The sequence below is a fragment of the mitochondrial genome of Chlorocebus sabaeus (assembly GCF_047675955.1).
Source record: "Chlorocebus sabaeus mitochondrion, complete genome".
Taxonomy (NCBI): Eukaryota; Metazoa; Chordata; class Mammalia; order Primates; family Cercopithecidae; genus Chlorocebus; species Chlorocebus sabaeus.
In genome coordinates this window covers 1-16,550 of record NC_008066.1, presented here as the reverse complement: position 1 = coordinate 16,550, position 16,550 = coordinate 1, and the positions used below count along the sequence as shown (strand labels likewise).

General features: G+C 42.5%; 13 protein-coding genes and 24 non-coding genes across 37 annotated transcripts, besides 3 other annotated features; 8 read left to right on the top strand and 29 right to left on the bottom strand. All coding sequences in view use genetic code 2, as the record gives it.

Annotated features, from left to right (window-relative positions):
* Positions 1-189: 189 nt before the first annotated feature.
* Positions 190-541: a sequence feature (HVS1).
* KEG30_t22 lies at positions 542-610 on the top strand. Its single transcript has one exon. It is a non-coding gene; the product is annotated as a tRNA-Pro (tRNA).
* Position 611: 1 nt separating this feature from the next.
* On the bottom strand, positions 612-678 carry KEG30_t21. Its single transcript has one exon. It is a non-coding gene; the product is annotated as a tRNA-Thr (tRNA).
* On the bottom strand, positions 679-1,819 carry CYTB (cytochrome b). The gene has a single exon. A coding segment is annotated over exon 1 (1,141 nt).
* A 4-nt stretch (positions 1,820-1,823) lies between these two features.
* KEG30_t20 lies at positions 1,824-1,892 on the top strand. Its single transcript has one exon. It is a non-coding gene; the product is annotated as a tRNA-Glu (tRNA).
* Positions 1,893-2,414, top strand: ND6 (NADH dehydrogenase subunit 6). Its single transcript has one exon. The coding sequence runs from the start codon at positions 1,893-1,895 to the stop codon at positions 2,412-2,414; it is 522 nt and encodes a 173-aa protein (YP_626431.1).
* ND5 (NADH dehydrogenase subunit 5) lies at positions 2,415-4,223 on the bottom strand. The gene has a single exon. It carries the CDS (start codon positions 4,221-4,223, stop codon positions 2,415-2,417), a length of 1,809 nt encoding a protein of 602 aa, YP_626430.1.
* On the bottom strand, positions 4,224-4,294 carry KEG30_t19. Its single transcript has one exon. It is a non-coding gene; the product is annotated as a tRNA-Leu (tRNA).
* On the bottom strand, positions 4,295-4,353 carry KEG30_t18. Its single transcript has one exon. It is a non-coding gene; the product is annotated as a tRNA-Ser (tRNA).
* KEG30_t17 lies at positions 4,354-4,422 on the bottom strand. Its single transcript has one exon. It is a non-coding gene; the product is annotated as a tRNA-His (tRNA).
* Positions 4,423-5,800, bottom strand: ND4 (NADH dehydrogenase subunit 4). The gene has a single exon. A coding segment is annotated over exon 1 (1,378 nt).
* On the bottom strand, positions 5,794-6,090 carry ND4L (NADH dehydrogenase subunit 4L). The gene has a single exon. The coding sequence runs from the start codon at positions 6,088-6,090 to the stop codon at positions 5,794-5,796; it is 297 nt and encodes a 98-aa protein (YP_626428.1).
* On the bottom strand, positions 6,091-6,155 carry KEG30_t16. The gene has a single exon. It is a non-coding gene; the product is annotated as a tRNA-Arg (tRNA).
* ND3 (NADH dehydrogenase subunit 3) lies at positions 6,156-6,495 on the bottom strand. Its single transcript has one exon. A coding segment is annotated over exon 1 (340 nt).
* On the bottom strand, positions 6,496-6,563 carry KEG30_t15. The gene has a single exon. It is a non-coding gene; the product is annotated as a tRNA-Gly (tRNA).
* COX3 (cytochrome c oxidase subunit III) lies at positions 6,564-7,347 on the bottom strand. The gene has a single exon. A coding segment is annotated over exon 1 (784 nt).
* ATP6 (ATP synthase F0 subunit 6) lies at positions 7,347-8,027 on the bottom strand. Its single transcript has one exon. It carries the CDS (start codon positions 8,025-8,027, stop codon positions 7,347-7,349), a length of 681 nt encoding a protein of 226 aa, YP_626425.1.
* On the bottom strand, positions 7,988-8,188 carry ATP8 (ATP synthase F0 subunit 8). The gene has a single exon. The coding sequence runs from the start codon at positions 8,186-8,188 to the stop codon at positions 7,988-7,990; it is 201 nt and encodes a 66-aa protein (YP_626424.1).
* Position 8,189: 1 nt separating this feature from the next.
* Positions 8,190-8,255, bottom strand: KEG30_t14. The gene has a single exon. It is a non-coding gene; the product is annotated as a tRNA-Lys (tRNA).
* A 30-nt stretch (positions 8,256-8,285) lies between these two features.
* COX2 (cytochrome c oxidase subunit II) lies at positions 8,286-8,969 on the bottom strand. Its single transcript has one exon. It carries the CDS (start codon positions 8,967-8,969, stop codon positions 8,286-8,288), a length of 684 nt encoding a protein of 227 aa, YP_626423.1.
* A 1-nt stretch (position 8,970) lies between these two features.
* On the bottom strand, positions 8,971-9,039 carry KEG30_t13. Its single transcript has one exon. It is a non-coding gene; the product is annotated as a tRNA-Asp (tRNA).
* Position 9,040: 1 nt separating this feature from the next.
* KEG30_t12 lies at positions 9,041-9,112 on the top strand. The gene has a single exon. It is a non-coding gene; the product is annotated as a tRNA-Ser (tRNA).
* A 1-nt stretch (position 9,113) lies between these two features.
* COX1 (cytochrome c oxidase subunit I) lies at positions 9,114-10,652 on the bottom strand (the record flags this gene model as incomplete). The annotated part of the gene is made up of 1 exon: positions 9,114-10,652. A coding segment is annotated over exon 1 (1,539 nt), but the record flags the coding sequence as incomplete, so codon positions are not given.
* Positions 10,653-10,664: 12 nt separating this feature from the next.
* Positions 10,665-10,735, top strand: KEG30_t11. Its single transcript has one exon. It is a non-coding gene; the product is annotated as a tRNA-Tyr (tRNA).
* Positions 10,736-10,797, top strand: KEG30_t10. The gene has a single exon. It is a non-coding gene; the product is annotated as a tRNA-Cys (tRNA).
* Positions 10,796-10,827: an origin of replication.
* Position 10,828: 1 nt separating this feature from the next.
* Positions 10,829-10,901, top strand: KEG30_t09. Its single transcript has one exon. It is a non-coding gene; the product is annotated as a tRNA-Asn (tRNA).
* A 1-nt stretch (position 10,902) lies between these two features.
* KEG30_t08 lies at positions 10,903-10,971 on the top strand. Its single transcript has one exon. It is a non-coding gene; the product is annotated as a tRNA-Ala (tRNA).
* A 10-nt stretch (positions 10,972-10,981) lies between these two features.
* Positions 10,982-11,044, bottom strand: KEG30_t07. The gene has a single exon. It is a non-coding gene; the product is annotated as a tRNA-Trp (tRNA).
* Positions 11,045-12,086, bottom strand: ND2 (NADH dehydrogenase subunit 2). The gene has a single exon. A coding segment is annotated over exon 1 (1,042 nt).
* On the bottom strand, positions 12,087-12,154 carry KEG30_t06. Its single transcript has one exon. It is a non-coding gene; the product is annotated as a tRNA-Met (tRNA).
* A 1-nt stretch (position 12,155) lies between these two features.
* Positions 12,156-12,227, bottom strand: KEG30_t05. Its single transcript has one exon. It is a non-coding gene; the product is annotated as a tRNA-Gln (tRNA).
* KEG30_t04 lies at positions 12,225-12,292 on the bottom strand. The gene has a single exon. It is a non-coding gene; the product is annotated as a tRNA-Ile (tRNA).
* ND1 (NADH dehydrogenase subunit 1) lies at positions 12,293-13,248 on the bottom strand. Its single transcript has one exon. A coding segment is annotated over exon 1 (956 nt).
* A 2-nt stretch (positions 13,249-13,250) lies between these two features.
* KEG30_t03 lies at positions 13,251-13,325 on the bottom strand. The gene has a single exon. It is a non-coding gene; the product is annotated as a tRNA-Leu (tRNA).
* Positions 13,326-14,877, bottom strand: KEG30_r01. The gene has a single exon. It is a non-coding gene; the product is annotated as a l-rRNA (ribosomal RNA).
* KEG30_t02 lies at positions 14,878-14,946 on the bottom strand. The gene has a single exon. It is a non-coding gene; the product is annotated as a tRNA-Val (tRNA).
* KEG30_r02 lies at positions 14,947-15,894 on the bottom strand. Its single transcript has one exon. It is a non-coding gene; the product is annotated as a s-rRNA (ribosomal RNA).
* KEG30_t01 lies at positions 15,895-15,968 on the bottom strand. Its single transcript has one exon. It is a non-coding gene; the product is annotated as a tRNA-Phe (tRNA).
* Positions 15,969-16,186: 218 nt separating this feature from the next.
* Positions 16,187-16,495: a sequence feature (HVS2).
* Between the last annotated feature and the right edge of the window lie 55 nt (positions 16,496-16,550).

The window sequence follows — 16,550 nt, the reverse complement described above, 5'->3', positions numbered from 1 at the left end:
CATCGAGATGTCTTATTTAAGAGGAACGTGTGGACGGTTTTAGTTGGCATGGCCCTGAGGTAAGAACCAGATGCCGGATACAGCTCATTTCTTAGCTACCCCCACGGGTCGTGGGCCCGGAGCGAGGAGGGTAACACTGCTTGTGCGGGATATTGATTTCACGGAGGATGGTGAGTAAGAGAGTTCTAAGTGAGGGGGGTCATCCGTGGTGGGGAGGAAGGTTTGTAGTAGGTATGTACTATGTACGACAAATAAGGTAATGTATTATGTACGGAGGACGGTCTTGCTGTCTGTGTTGGTGTGTTGTGGGTGGAGTGGGCGGGTTATGGTGTTTCGTGGTTGGGTTGTATGTGAGATCTCTGTTTGGTGGGTATGCTTTTTGGAGGCTGTGGGTGCGGATATGATAGTATGTGTTATGTACAGTTAACGCAGATATAGTACTATATATTATTCATGTTGGCTAGCAGTAATGCACGAATTACATAGCATATTTATGTAAAGGTGCTTGAGTTGTACTGTAGGGTTTGTACAATATAAAAGACAGAAAGTAGTTTAAGCTAGAATGCCAGTTTTGGGTGTTGGTGGTGAAGTCGAGTGCTTTCTTTCTGAGCTGTCCTAGGGGTTATGAGTCTCATCTCTAGTTTACAAGACTAGTGTATTAGTTTATACTACAAGGGCAAGTTCATTTGAGTAGGTTATTTTCGATTAGGGAGGTTAGTGGTATCAGGATTAGAACTGTGGTGAAGTATATTGTGGATGCTAGTTGACCAATAAAAATGAAGGGTTGGCTTACTGGCTGACTTCCGATCCAGGTGAGGGTTAATAGGGTTGTAATTAGGAATCAGAACAGGAATTGGCTAAGTGGGCGGAATATTATGCTTTGTTGTTTGGAATTATGAAGTGTGGGGATAATAGATAGGATGAGGATTGAAAGGAAGAGTGCTAGTACGCCCCCTAGTTTATTAGGAACAGATCGTAGAATTGCGTATGCAAATAGGAAGTATCACTCTGGTTTGATGTGTGGAGGGGTATTTAGTGGGTCGGCTGGGATGTAGTTGTCTGGGTCGTTTAGGAGGTTGGGTGAGAGTAGTGTTAGTGTTGTTAGGATGAAGAGGAGGAGGACTAGGCCTAGGATATCCTTAATTGTGTAGTAGGGGTGGAAGGGGATTTTGTCTGAGTCTGATGAGATTCCGCAGGGGTTGTTTGATCCTGTTTCGTGTAGGAATAGCAGATGGACTATTGTAAGAGCGGTGATAATGAAAGGTAGAATAAAGTGTAGGGTGAAGAATCGTGAAAGGGTGGGGTTGCCAATGGAGTACCCACCTCAGATTCATTGGACGAGGTCGGTCCCGATGTATGGGATTGCTGATAATAGGTTTGTGATCACTGTTGCCCCTCAGAATGATATTTGGCCTCATGGAAGTACGTAGCCTATAAAGGCTGTTGCTATAGTCAAGAATAGAAGTATAATGCCAGTGTTCCAGGTTTTTAGGAGAAGGAATGAGCCATAGTAAAGACCTCGGCCTACGTGTAGAAAGAGGCAGATGAAAAATATGGAGGCGCCGTTGGCATGGAGGTAGCGAATGATTCAGCCGTGGTTTACGTCTCGGGTGATGTGTGCGATTGAAGAGAAGGCAGAAGAGGTGTCTGGTGAGTAATGTATTGCTAAGAATAGGCCTGTGATGATCTGTAGAATTAGGCAGAATGCGAGGAGTGAGCCGAAGTTTCATCATATGGAAATGTTGGATGGGGTTGGCAGGTCAATGAGGGAGTGGTTAATTATTTTTATAATTGGGTTGGATTTACGTATTGGGGTCATTAGTGCTTTTGTAGTTGAAGTACAACGGTGGTTTTTCATATCATTGGTTATGGCTGTAGTCCATGCAAGAGCAATGACATATATTTTATTTGCGTTGAGTGTATTGTTGGTTATGGGATTTGTTGGATTTTCTTCTAAGCCCTCTCCTATTTATGGGGGGCTAGCATTGATTGTTAGTGGTGTGGTTGGTTGTATGGTAGTTTTAGGTTTTGGGGGGACTTATATAGGTCTGATGTTGTTTTTAATTTATTTGGGGGGTATAATAATTGTTTTTGGTTATACTACAGCGATAGCTATTGAGGAGTACCCTGAGACATGGGGTTCAGGGTTTGGGGTTTTAGGGGGTCTTTTGGTGGGTTTAATAATAGAAGTAGGGTTAGTTCTATGGGTTTCAAGTTCTGATGGGGTAGTGGTAGTTAGTTTTAATAGTATGGGGAGTTGGGTGATTTTTGAGGGAGAGGGGTCAGGGTTAGTTCGGGGGGATTCTATTGGTGCTGGTGCTTTGTACGATTATGGGCGTTGGTTAGTAGTGGTTGCTGGTTGGACATTATTTGTGGGTGTATATATTGTAATTGAGATCACTCGGGGTAATAGGTTATATTATTAGAAGTAGGGTTAGGGTGAGGGGGATGAGAAAGGAGAGGGAGTATAGCTTAATTATGCCTTTTTGGGTGGTGACAGTTTTGGAAGCGGTGGTATGTACATGTGCGATCATCTTGGGTATAGATTTTTCTAGTCATATTGAATCTAGTAGAAGAAGGGCTAGGTTTTGGCTTATGAGTAGGTTTTGATATGGGACTATGCGGTGAATTGTAGTGGGAAAATATCCTAGTATGTTGGAGAATTTAAATATTTGTGATGGGTTGTTTATTTTTAGTTTGTTGGTTATAGAGGTCAGGTCTAGGGTTATTAGGAAACCAAGGATAGTTGCATACAGGGCTGAGAGTTTTAAGTAGTGAGGTATTGTTGGTTGGGGAAGCGAAGTGGGGGGGATGTTGTTGGTGATAAGGAATCCAGTAATAATGCTGCCCATTGTGAGGCGTTTAATTGGGTTAAGTAGGGTGGGGTTATTTTCGTTAATGTTTATTAGGGTTGAAAAGCGAGGTGGCCCTGTTATGGTGAGGAGAATGATTCGAGTACTATAGGCGCTTGTTAGAGAGGTGGCGATGAAGGTGATAGATAGGGCTCAGGCGTTGGTATATGACGTGTTTGTGGCTTCGATAATGAGATCTTTGGAGTAGAAGCCTGTGAGGAATGGTATTCCTGTGAGTGCTAGGTTGCCGATGAGTAGGGAAGTTGAGGTGAGGGGTATTGTTTTGAATAGGCCTCCTATTTTTCGGATGTCTTGTTCGTTATTTAGGTTATGAATGATGGATCCGGAGCATATGAAAAGTAGGGCTTTGAAGAAGGCGTGAGTACAGATATGCAGGAATGCTAAATATGGTTGATTGATGCCGATGGTAACTATTATTAGGCCTAGTTGGCTTGAGGTGGAGAAGGCTACGATTTTTTTGATGTCGTTTTGTGTGAGGGCGCAGATGGCTATAAATATGGTGGTGATAGCTCCCAGACATAGTGTGAGGCTTTGAAGTAGTGTGTTGCTTTCTATTAAAGGGTGGAAGCGAATGAGTAAGTACACCCCGGCAACAACCATGGTACTAGAGTGTAGTAGGGCTGAGACTGGAGTTGGGCCTTCTATGGCGGAGGGTAGTCAAGGATGAAGGCCAAGTTGAGCTGATTTTCCTATTGCTGCTAGGAGAAGGCCTATTAGTGGAGGGAGTTTGGGTGGGTTTAGAGTTAGTATTTGTTGTATGTCTCATGAGTTGTAGTGTAGGAGGAAATATGCTATAGCTAGGATGAGGCCAATATCGCCAATGCGATTGTACAGGATTGCTTGGATTGCTGCTGTGTTGGCGTCCGTTCGAGAATATCATCAGCCGATTAATAAGAAAGATATGATTCCTATGCCCTCCCAGCCGATGAAGAGTTGAAAAAGGTTGTTAGCGGTGGTCAAGATTAGTATTGTGATGAGGAAAATAAGGAGATATTTGAAGAATTGGTTGATGTTTGGGTCTGAGCTTATGTATCATAGTGAGAATTCTATAATAGACCAGGTGATGAATAGTGCGATTGGGGTGAATATTACGGAGAAGTAGTCTAGTTTAAAGCTTAGTGTTAGATTTAGTGTTTGAGTTATTATTCAGTGTCAGCTTCAAATGGTTGTTTCTTGGTTTAGGGAGATGTATAGGGTTGTTGGAATAAGGCTGGTAATGAAAGCATATATTATAGTTGTTTTTACATGGTTTGGGTATGATTGTTTTTTGTTGGGGTTGATAAAGGTGGCAATGATTGGGGGGGTTAGGGAGGCGAGGGTTGCTATTATAATGGAGGTGTGCATGGTTATTACTTTTATTTGGAGTTGCACCAATATTTTTGGTTCCTAAAACCAATGGATAGCTGTTATCCTTTAAAAGTTGAGAAAACCATAGTGTTAAGTATGGGGGCATGGGTTAGCAGTCCTTGCGAGTTTTCTCGGTAAATAAGAAGTGGTGAGCTTCTATGGTCAGATTCACAGTCTAGTGTTTTGGTTAAACTATATTTACAGGAGGTAAACCCTAGAATGATGTTGGGGTTAAGGGATAGAAGGATAATTGGGGTGAGGTGTATGAATATTAGTGTWTTTTCTCGTGTGAAAGGGGGTTTTATGTTGATTATGTGGTGTGTGAGTTTTCCTCGTTGTATTGTAATGAATATGTGGAGAGAGTAGAGGGCTGTGATTAGTATGTTAAGTCCTGTTAGTATAATAGTGATGTGGGATCAAGAGAATGAGGCTGTAATCACGAAGAGTTCTCCGATTAGATTAATGGTGGGGGGTAAGGCTAGGTTGGTGAGGTTTGCTGTGAACCATCAGAAGGTTATTAGTGGAAGTAGTGTTTGAAGTCCTCGGGAGAGTATCATAATGCGGCTGTGAGTGCGTTCATAGTTTGAATTAGCTAGGCAGAATAATATAGAGGAAGTAAGTCCGTGGGCAATTATGAGGGTGATTGCGCCGGAAAAGCTTCAGGGGGTTTGAATGAGAGAGGCTATGATTACTAGGGATATATGGCTTACAGAAGAGTATGCGATGAGTGATTTTAGGTCTGTTTGTCGTAGACAGATTGAGCTTGTTATAATTATGCCTCATAGGGCTAGCATGAGGAAGGGGTAGGCTATGTACTCTGTTAGAGGGTTGAGAATAGAGGTGAGTCGTATTATGCCATAGCCGCCTAGTTTTAGGAGTACTGCGGCGAGGACTATTGAGCCTGCGATAGGAGCTTCAACATGGGCTTTGGGGAGTCACAGGTGTAAGCCATATAAGGGTATTTTTGTTATGAAAGCCATTATGCATGCCAGTCAGATGAGGTTGTGTGATCAAGTGGTTGTTAGTTTTTGGTCTGTGAGTGTTAGTAGTATGATATTTAATGAGCCTGTGTTATTGTAGGTGTAGGTTAATATGATGAGCAGGGGTAGAGAGCCAGTTAGTGTATAGAATAGAAAGTATGTGCTTGCGTTGAGGCGTTCTGCTTGGGTACCTCATTTAGTGATGATGATTAGGGTGGGAATAAGGGTGGTTTCAAATAAGATATAGAATAAGATCAATTCTGTGGCTATGAATGTTAGAATTAGGGTGATTTGAAGGAAAATTATTGTGGATAGGTAGAGTTTTTTTTGTGAGGGGGGCTGATTGCATAGGTGGTATTGGCTAGCTATCATCATGAGAGGTAGGAGTCAAGCGGTTAGTGTTAAAAGAGGTGTTGTTAGTGGGTCGGAGGATAGGTAGGTTGAGTGATTAAGGAGGTTGTTRTTGGTTTGATTAAAAAATAACAAGGGAATAAGGCTAATGATTAGGCTATGTGTAGTTAAGTTAATTCAGATTATGTTGTTTGTAGAGAATCATGTTATTGGTAGTAATATAGTTGTTGGGACAATTATTTTTAACATTGAAGCAGGTTTAAGTTGTGAATGTAATCTAGACCATATGTATTGGAGATTGAGACTAGTAGGGCAAGGCCTACTGCTGTTTCGCAAGCAGCAAATACTAGTAGGATGATCGGTATGATATTGGTTAGGGGGGAGTGTGCATTTGAGGCTATGAGAGCGATTATGATGAAGAGTGATATTATTATTCCTTCTAGGCAGAGGAGGGAGGCTATCAGGTGTGAGCGATAGACCAGCATTCCCAGGAGTGAGATGGTGAATGCTAGTGTAATATTCATGAAGATAGGTGACATTTGGTTAGTATGATAATCATAATTTAAKGAGTCGAAATCATTTGTTTTGTTTAAACTACTTACCAATTCGGCTCAATCTAGTCCTTTTTGGGATCATTCGTAGGCTAGACTGAGGGTTAGGATGATGATGAGTGTGATGGATGATTTAATTATTATTGGGAGGTTGTTGTTTGGAGAGCCCATGTAGGGACATAGTAGGGCGATTTCTAAGTCGAATAGTAGAGGTAATGCAACTAGGAAGAATTTTATTGAAAATGGGATGCGAGCGGGGTTTAGTGGGTCAAAGCCGCACTCATAAGGGTTTGTTTTTTCTGCATAGGAGTTAAGTTGGGGTAATCAGAATATGGCAGTTATTAGTAGTGAGGTTAAAAGGGTGTTGATTGTTAGGGCTAGTACTAGGTTGATTACTCCTTTTTGAACATTGTCAAAGCTAATTGATTGGAAGTCAATTGTACTGGTCATACTAAAAGAGTAGGATCCTCATCAGTAAATAGAGATATAAAGGAGTAATCATACGACGTCTACGAAGTGTCAATATCAAGTGGCAGCCTCAAAGCCGAAGTGGTGATTTGGTGTGAAGTGGAATAATAGTTGGCGAATGAGGCAGATAAGGAGGAAAGTGGATCCAATGATGACGTGGAGTCCATGGAAGCCCGTAGCGATAAAGAATGTTGAGCCATAGATGCCGTCGGAGATGGTGAAGGGTGCTTCAAAGTACTCTGAGATCTGTAGTAGGGTGAAGTAGATGCCTAGTAGAATTGTAATGAGTAGGGCTTGGGTTGTTTGTTTTCGATTGTTGTTTATAAGGCTGTGGTGAGCTCAGGTAATTGTGACTCCTGATGCTAATAATACGGAGGTGTTTAGAAGGGGTACTTCTAAGGGATCTAATGGGGTAATACCTGTTGGTGGTCAGTGGCCTCCTAAATAGGGGGTTGGGGCTAGGCTTGAGTGGTAGAATGCTCAGAAGAACCCGGTAAAGAAGAAGATTTCCGAGATAATGAATAGGACTATGCCATAGCGAAGGTTTTTTTGAACGGGTGTCGTGTGATGTCCTTGATAGGTGCTTTCTCGTACGACATCGCGTCATCATTGGTGAAGGGTTAGTGTTATGGTTAGTAGGCCTAGTGTCAATAGAGTGGTAGAATAGAAGTGGAATCACATGACTAAGCCGGATGTTATTAGGAGGGTTGACAGAGCTCCTGTTAGTGGTCAAGGGCTGGGTTTGACTATGTGATAAGCATGGAATTGGTGGGTCATTAGGTGTTGTTGTGTAAATAGAGGCTAACTAGAAGTGTGAAAACATAGGCTTGGATTAAAGCAACTGCGATCTCTAGGATGGTGAGTAGTATTAGAAGTGTAAAGGTTAGTAAAGCAGCGGGGGGGCTGATACTTAGTAGTGTTAGTGCAGTGTTTCCGATTAGGTGTATTAGCAGGTGGCCGGCCGTGATGTTGGCAGTTAAGCGTACAGCTAGGGCCACTGGTTGAATAATCAAGCTAATGGTTTCGATTATTACTAGTATGGGAATGAGTAATGTTGGTGTGCCTTGTGGTAGGAGGTGAGCTAGGGAGTTTTTGGTTTTAAAGCGAAGGCCTGTGATTGCTGTTGCGGCTCATAAGGGATTGCTATAGCGAGGTTTATAGATAGTTGGGGTGGTAGGTGTAAATGAGTGGGGTAGAAGTCCTAGGAGATTAGTTGTGGTGATAAAGGTGATTAGAGACATTAGTATTAGGGACCAGGTTCGCCCCTTAGCATTGTGGGTTATTATTATTTGCTTTAGAGCGAGTAGTACTAGGTTACGTTGAATAGTGGTTAGTCGGTTGTTAATGAGGTGTTTGGAAGTTGGAATTAGTAGTACGGGGAATATGATGATGGGGATTGTAGCAGGTTGGTTTAGGATTATTGGAGTTGCGAATAAGGTAAATAAATTTTCGTTCATTTTAGTTGTCAGTGGTTATTGGGGGTTTGCTTGTYAGAGTTTTTTTGTTGGGGGGATTGATAGTAACATATGTCTAGCAGTTTTAGTTGTGTAATAAGATATAGTGTAGGGAGTATTGTTGTAATAGTGATAAATCATGTGGATGTGTCTAATTGAGGCATTTCGCTGCAGAGGGTATGCCCCTCAATTTTTAACTTAAAAGGTTAACGCTAGAATAGCTGTGCAGTGCATTTGTATAGTGGAAAGGGAGYGGGGTATTTATAGGGTAAACACAGGTCCTATTTCAAAGATTTTTAATGGGATTAGTTCTGCGACGATAGGTATGAAGCTGTGGTTAGCTCCACAGATTTCTGAGCATTGTCCATAATAGACGCCTGGTCGTGTGGCGGTAAATGTGGTTTGATTTAAGCGTCCGGGTACTGCATCTGTTTTTAAACCTAGTGTGGGAATAGTTCATGAGTGTAGGACATCTTGAGATGTGATTATTATACGGACGGGGGCTTCAATTGGGAGAACCACTCGGTTGTCAACTTCTAGAAGTCGAAGGTCTCCTGGGTTTAAGAATAATGGAGGCAGTATGTAAGAATTAAAGATGAGGCCTCCGTAGTCTGTGTATTCGTAGGTTCAGTATCATTGATGTCCAATTGATTTAATAGTAAAGGAGGGGTTGTTGATTTCGTCTGTCAGGTACAGAATGCGTAGAGATGGTAGGGCAATCAGGATTAGAATGATTGCGGGTAAGATGGTTCAAGTGGTCTCTATCTCCTGGGCGTCTGTAATGTTGGTATTGGTTAGTTTTGTTGTGAGTGTTGAGGATAGGGCGTATAGGACTAAAAAGCTAATTAAAGAGATAGTTATAAATGCATAGTCGTGGAAGGTGATTAGCTCTTCTATGACAGGGGATGTAGCATCTTGTAGACCTAGTTGAACTGGGTGGGCCATGTAAGATATATAGGGTTATAGCCTATAATTTGGTTTCGACAAAGCCATGAAATAGTTTTTCTAATATCTCATTGAAAAAGTTATAGGGGTTATAGGATTGGCTTGAAACCGGTTTTAGGGGGTTCGATTCCCCCCTTTTTCGCTCAATTTAATGTAGGTTGGTTCTTCAAATGTGTGGTAAGGCGGGGGACAGCCATTTAATCATTCGAGGTTGGTGGGGGATTGTTCGGCCATTGATACTTTGCGTTTTGAGGCGAAGGCCTCTCAGATCATGTAGATTATTAGGATTACTGCTACTAGTGAAATAAAAGAGCCAATGGACGATAGAATATTTCATGTGGTATAAGCATCGGGGTAGTCAGAATAGCGTCGGGGTATTCCGGATAGGCCAAGGAAGTGTTGTGGAAAAAAGGTTAAATTTACGCCTGTGAATATAATAATAAAGTGGGCTTTGGCATAGGTTTGGTCTAATGTGTAGCCTGAAAATAAAGGGAATCAGTGGACAAAGCCCCCTATAATGGCAAAAACAGCTCCTATTGACAAAACATAGTGGAAATGGGCGACAACATAGTATGTATCGTGTAGTACAATATCTAGGGATGAGTTTGCTAAGATAATACCGGTGAGACCCCCTATGGTGAATAGAAAAATAAAGCCTAGGGCTCAAAGTATTGCGGCAGATCATTTGATATTGCCTCCATGAAGTGTAGCAAGTCAGCTGAAAACTTTAACTCCAGTAGGAATTGCAATGATTATAGTAGCAGAGGTAAAGTAGGCCCGTGTGTCCACATCTATACCCACTGTAAATATATGATGGGCTCATACAATAAATCCTAGGAACCCGATTGACATTATAGCCCAGGTTATACCTATATATCCAAATGGCTCTTTCTTCCCGGAGTAGTAAGTTACGATGTGGGAGATTATTCCGAACCCGGGGAGAATGAGGATGTAGACTTCAGGGTGACCAAAGAATCAAAATAGGTGTTGGTATAGGATAGGGTCTCCCCCTCCAGTAGGATCAAAGAAGGTAGTGTTGAGGTTGCGGTCTGTTAATAGTATAGTAATGCCGGCAGCTAAGACTGGCAGGGAGAGGAGTAGTAGGATTGCTGTGATTAGGACAGATCAGACAAATAACGGGGTTTGATACTGGGATATGGCGGGGGGCTTCATGTTGATAATGGTGGTAATGAAGTTGATAGCCCCCAGGATAGAGGAAACTCCTGCTAGGTGGAGGGAGAAAATAACTAAGTCTACGGAGGCCCCTGGGTGAGAGAGGTTTCCTGCTAAGGGGGGGTATACTGTTCAACCTGTTCCAGCGCCAGCCTCGATTATGGTTGATGCCATTAGCAGCAGGAAGGAGGGGGGAAGAAGTCAGAAGCTCATATTATTTAGACGGGGAAATGCTATGTCAGGAGCACCAATTATCAAGGGTACTAGTCAGTTCCCGAACCCCCCGATTATAATGGGTATAACTATGAAGAAAATTATAATAAATGCATGGGCTGTTACAATGACATTATAGATATGGTCACTGCCTAGTAAACTACCGGGTTGGCCTAATTCAGCTCGAATGAGAAGGCTTAGAGCTGTACCTATGATTCCAGCTCATGCACCGAATAGTAGGTATAGAGTTCCGATGTCTTTATGGTTTGTTGAAAAGAGTCAACGATTAATGAACATGGGTGGAGGAAGGGTAAAATGGCTGAGTAAGCATTAGGCTGTAAACCTGAAGACAGAGGTCTGATCCTCTTTTTGCCAGCCCCGAGGTGATTTTCATGTTAAATTGCAAGTTTAAAGGAGCAGTTTTAAGTTTCTGCCGGGGCTTCTCCCGCCTTTTTTTCTCGTGGCGGGAGAAGTGGATCAAAGCCAGTTGATTAGGGTGTTTAGCTGTTAACTAAATTTTTATGGGTTTGAGTCCCATTGGTCTAGTAGGGGCTTAGCTTAATTAAAGTGGTTGATTTGCGTTCAATTGATGCAGAGTAGGTTTTTGCAGTCCTTATATGTTTCAGAAATTAAGTGGTCTACTTACTAAGGGCTTTGAAGGCTCTTGGTCTTATTTAACCTAAATTTCTAGGGAATAGTTAGGATTAGGGGGGTGATTGGTAGTAGGAGAGTAGAAATGATGGTGAGTGTGGGGGTGAGGGGTGTGGGTTTTGTGTTTTCAAGTTGTCAGTTCATTTTTGTGTTGTTGGGGGTGGGAAATAGTGATACTGAGACAGTGTAGATTAGGCGTATGTAGAAGTACAGGTTAAGTAGRGTTATGRTGACTATGATGGAGGGGATGACRAAGTTGYTGTTTATTGYAAGTTCTTGAATAGTTATTCATTTAGGTAGRAAGCCGGTTAGYGGGGGTAAWCCTCCTAGGGATATAAGGGTGAATATTGTTAGTGGTATGAGTTGGGGTGATTTGTTTCAGGTRAGGGATAGTGTAAGGGTTGTGGTATTTGAGTTCAGATTGAGGAATAGGAATATGGTGGTTGTYAGGGCGATGTATATGGTTAGGTAGAGGGTTGTAATGGTTGGGTTGTATGTTAGTGTTATTATTATTCAGCCTATGTGAGTGATTGAGGAGTATGCTATAATTTTGCGTAATTGTGTTTGGTTTAGGCCTCCTCAGCTGCCTACTATGATGGATAGGGTTGAGAGGGTTATGAGGGCACAGGTGTTGATTGATGGGTGAATTTGACATATAATTGAGATGGGGGCTAGTTTTTGTCATGTGAGGAGGAGTAGGCCAGGAATTAGTGGTGTTCCTTGGGTGACTTCTGGAATTCAGAAGTGGAATGGGGCTATTCCTAGTTTTATGGCAAGGGCAGTTGTTATTATTAACGATGGAAGTTGGTTGGCGGTATTTGTTATTATTCAGTGCCCCGATAGTAGGTTGTTGAGGGTAATTGCTATTATAAGAATTATGGATGCGGTGGATTGTATTAGGAAATACTTGGTGGCGGCTTCTGTGGAGCGGGGGTTTGTTTTTTTGATTAAAATTGGAATGAAGGCTAGTATGTTTATTTCCAGGCCTGCTCAGGCGAGAAATCAGTGTGAGCTCAATAGTGTAGTGAGTGTGCCTGTGATTATTGTGGTGTAGATGATGAGTTGGGCTAGGGGGTTAATTAGTACGGGAAGGGTGTGACCAACATTTTCGGGGTATGGGCCCGATAGCTTATTTAGCTGACCTTACTTTAGGATGGGGTGTGTTAGGTAGCACGGAGAAGTTTGGATTCTCAGGGGTAGGTTCAATGCCTGCAATCTTAGAAATAAGAGGGTTGGGGCCTCTATCATTTACTCTATCAAAGTAACTCTTTTGTCAGACATATTTCTAGGTTTGAGGGGGAATGCTGGAGATTGTAATGGGTGTTAGGATGTTTCATATGAGAAATGCTAGTGTGAGTGGAAGGAAGTTTTTTCATAGTAGATGTATGAGTTGGTCGTAGCGAATCGGGGGTATGTTGCTCGAGTTCATAAGGAATAGGGAGGTTAGGAGGAGCGTTTTGGTGGTAAAGCATGTTGTGAATAATTCTGGCGAGTGGGTGGGGTAGAATGTGCCTAGAAAGATTGTAGTTGTTAGGGCGTTCATTATAATAATGTTTATGTATTCGGCTATAAAGAATAGGGCGAATGGACCTGCGGCATACTCGATGTTAAAGCCTGATACTAGTTCTGATTCGCCTTCTATGAGGTCGAAGGGGGTTCGGTTTGTCTCTGCTAGTGTGGAGGTGAATCATATTATGGCTAGGGGTCATGATGGCAAGAGGAGTCAGATGTGCTCTTGTGTTGTAATGAGTATGTTAAGGTTAAATGAGCCGCTTGTTAGTAAGACTGATAGTAGGATAATAGCGAGGGTAACCTCATATGAAATTGTTTGAGCGACGGCTCGTAGGGCTCCAATTAGGGCGTAGTTTGAGTTTGATGCCCATCCTGATCATAGGATGGAGTGGACGGTTAGGCTGGATATGGCTAGGATGAACAGGAGTCCTAGGTTGAAATTGATTAGAGGGTTAGGTATGGGAAGGGGGGTTCATAGGAGGAGGGCAATGGAGAAGGCTAGGGCGGGTGCGATGGTGTAGAGAGTAGTGGTGGATGTTGAGGGTTTTAGAGGCTCTTTGGTGAAGAGTTTTATTGCATCAGCGAAGGGTTGTAGTAGTCCGTAAGGGCCTACAATGTTGGGTCCTTTGCGTAGTTGTATATAACCTAACAATTTTCGTTCAACAAGTGTAAGGAATGCTATGGCGGTTAGTGTAGATGCAACAAGGAGTATAAGGTTTGCTGTAGTCATAGTGTTAAGAAGAGGGGTTGAACCTCTGGTTTTAAAATTTTAAATTTTATGCAATTGCCGGGCTCTGCCATCTTAACAAACCCTGTTCTTGGGTGGGATTTGTAATGTTTTGTTAAATTAAGATTAGATCATTTATGGGGAGGGGGGCGCTATTGTGAAGTGGGCCCTATTTCTCTTGTCCTTTCGTACAGGGAGAAATGTTGAATAGATAGAAACCGACCTGGATTGCTCCGGTCTGAACTCAGATCACGTAGGACTTTAATCGTTGAACAAACGAACCCTTGATAGCTGCTGCACCATTAGGATGTCCTGATCCAACATCGAGGTCGTAAACTCTATTGTTGATATGGACTCTAGAATAGAATTGCGCTGTTATCCCTGGGGTAACTTGTTCCGTTGATCAAGTTATTGGGTCAATTGCAAGTATTGGTTTGCTTTGGCTTGTGTAGTCTTAGCATGATGTTCGAGTTGACTGTGCTCCGAGGTCACCCCAACCAAAATTTTTAGTACAGGCATGGGGTTTAAAGACCTGTGGGTTTGTGTGGTTTTTAGTTGTACTAGTAAATTGAAGCTCCGCAGGGTCTTCTCGTCTTATTAGTTCATGTCCGTCTCTTCACGGACAGGCCAATTTCACTGGTTGAAAGTAAGAGACAGTTAAACCCTCGTGATGCCATTCATGCGAGTCCCTAATTAGAGAACAAGTGATTATGCTACCTTTGCACGGTCAGGGTACCGCGGCCGTTAAACGTGTGTCACTGGGCAGGCGGTGCCTCTAATACTAGTAATGCTAGAGGTGATGTTTTTGGTAAACAGGCGGGGTTAGTTTTGCCGAGTTCCTTTTACTTTTTATAACCTTCCTTGAGGCATGCCTGTGTTGGATTAACAGTGGAAGTAATGTCAGCTTGTTTGTGTTTGTTGATATTGGACTGTTAAGTGTCGGTGAGGTTTTCGGTCTGACTTAGGCTTATGCGGTGGAGAAAATGTTCATGTTACTTATACTAACATTATTGCTTCTATGAAATGATAGATTGATCCAATGTGAGATGAGGAGTTCAGTTTTATGTTTGGTATTTTTTGGGTAGTTGATGTTGAGCTTGAACGCTTTCTTAATTGATGGCTGCTTTTGGGCCAACTATGGTGGTTATGCTTTTTACTCTCTATATAAGGTTTTTTCCTAGTGTCTAAAGAGCTGTCCCTCTTTAGACTAGCAATTGAGCTTACAAAAGGATTAAGAGGTTCTGTAGGTAAGCTCAAGGTTGAACTAAAATTCTATCTTGGATAACCAGCTATCATCAGGCTCGGTAGGCTTGTCACCTCTACCCATAAATCTTCCCACTATTTTGCTACATAGACGGGTGCGCTCTTTTAGCTGTTTTTGGGTAGCTCGTCTGATTTCGGGGGGTTTGGCTTTAGTTCTCTTTGCGAAACTATTTCTAGTTAATTCATTATGCAAAAGGTACAGAAGTTAGTTCTTGCTATTTTATGCTTGGGTGGTATTATTCTTTCCCTTACGGTACTGTGTCTATAGCGCCGAGTTAGAATTTCTATCACCTATACTTTATGTGGGTGAATGGTTTAGTGTATGGTTGTTTGGTATTAGTGTTAGTTATGTTTGGGGCTAGTGTTGGCTCAAGGTAGTCAAATTGTACTGAGATCTTCCGGGTGTAGGCCGGATGCTTTGCGTTAAGCTATACCTTGATTTATCCAAGTGCACCTTCCGGTACACTTACCGTGTTACGACTTATCCCCTCTATATAGGTATTAGGGTGTTTAGTTAATATAGTCCTTAAGTATATTTGAGGGGAGTGACGGGCGGTGTGTGCGTGCTTTATGGCCTTGTTCAATTAAGCACTCTATTCTTAATTTACTGCTAAATCCTCCTTGGACTCTTAGGTTTCATGAGAGTTATCGTGGGTTTTCTAGGATAGAAAATGTAGCCCATCTTTTTCCGTCTCATAGGCTACACCTTGACCTAACGTTTTTGCGAAAAGGGGTACTTGCGCTCACTTTGTGACCTTTATCAGGGTTTGCTGAAGATGGCGGTATATAGGCTGAGCAAGAGAGGGTGGGGTGGATCGGGGTTTATCGATTATGGGACAGGCTCCTCTAGGGGGGTGAAGCACCGCCAAGTCCTTTGAGTTTCAAGCGGTTGCTTGTAGTATTCTGGCGAGTAGTTTTGTTGGTTTAACTACTGAGGTTTAGGGCTAAGCATAGTGGGGTATCTAATCCCAGTTTGGGTCTTAGCTGTTGTGTATTCAGAGGTTTTAAAGCCACTTTCGTAGTTTATTTTATGTTAGCTAGGATTTTACAGTTTAGGTGGGGTTTAGCTTTAATTAGGCTGGGTCTAAAACACTCTCTACGCCGGTCTCTATTGGCTCGGGTTAATCGTGTGGCCGCGGTGGCTGGCACGAAATTGACCAACCCTTGGTGTAGCATAGCTTAGTTAAACTTTCGTTTATTACTAAAGGTTTGTCACTGCTGTTTCCCGTGGGGGTGTGGCTGAGCAAAGTGTTTTGAGCTGCATGTGCGTGCTTGATACTCACTCCTCTTAGTCATAGTGATTTGTAGGGCGTCTTCACTGGGGCGGGGAGGCTTGCATGTGTAATCTTGCTAAAGGTCAATAGAAAGGCCAGGACCAAACCTATTTGTCTATGGGATGTGTGAATCCATCTAGGCATTTTCAGTGTCTTGCTTTGGGGTAGGTTTAAGCTACGTACGACGAGAAGGTGGGTGTGAATGTAGGTGGCATCTTTGGGGTTGTGATAATAAGGGCACAGATTCAGTAGTGAGTAAATGCATGGGAGTGAGAAAGTATGGAAGGGAAAAGAAATTGAAGTTGAGAGTGGTAAGGTGAAGTAATTTTATATCATTTGAGGGGATAGCAGTTGAAGCTGTGCATAGCTAAAAGATGAGAACGTAAGCTCTGGCTAAGTGGATCAAGGCTTTTGTCTTTGGGGTTTGGCAAAAGCGAGTTTTTATGGGAGAAGTCAGAGATGGGGGAGGGGGGTTTGTTAAAAATTTGTTGTGTTTTTATAGTGTAGTTAGAGATAGGCTGTATAGTGGTTATTGGTATGTCCTACAAGCATGAATTAAATAACACCCTGTAACGTCTATGCAGGACTAGGATATTGAATGTAGGTGCGATTAATAATGGTATGGAGTAGCAATCAAAGACAGGTTCTGTGGCGTGTGTTATGGCGAGACCAGCATTCTGCGATGGGGCTGCGTGCGGACCAGAGATAAAAGATACCAAATGCATGGAAGCTCCAGTGACTGGTTAATAGGGTGACAGACCCGTGATC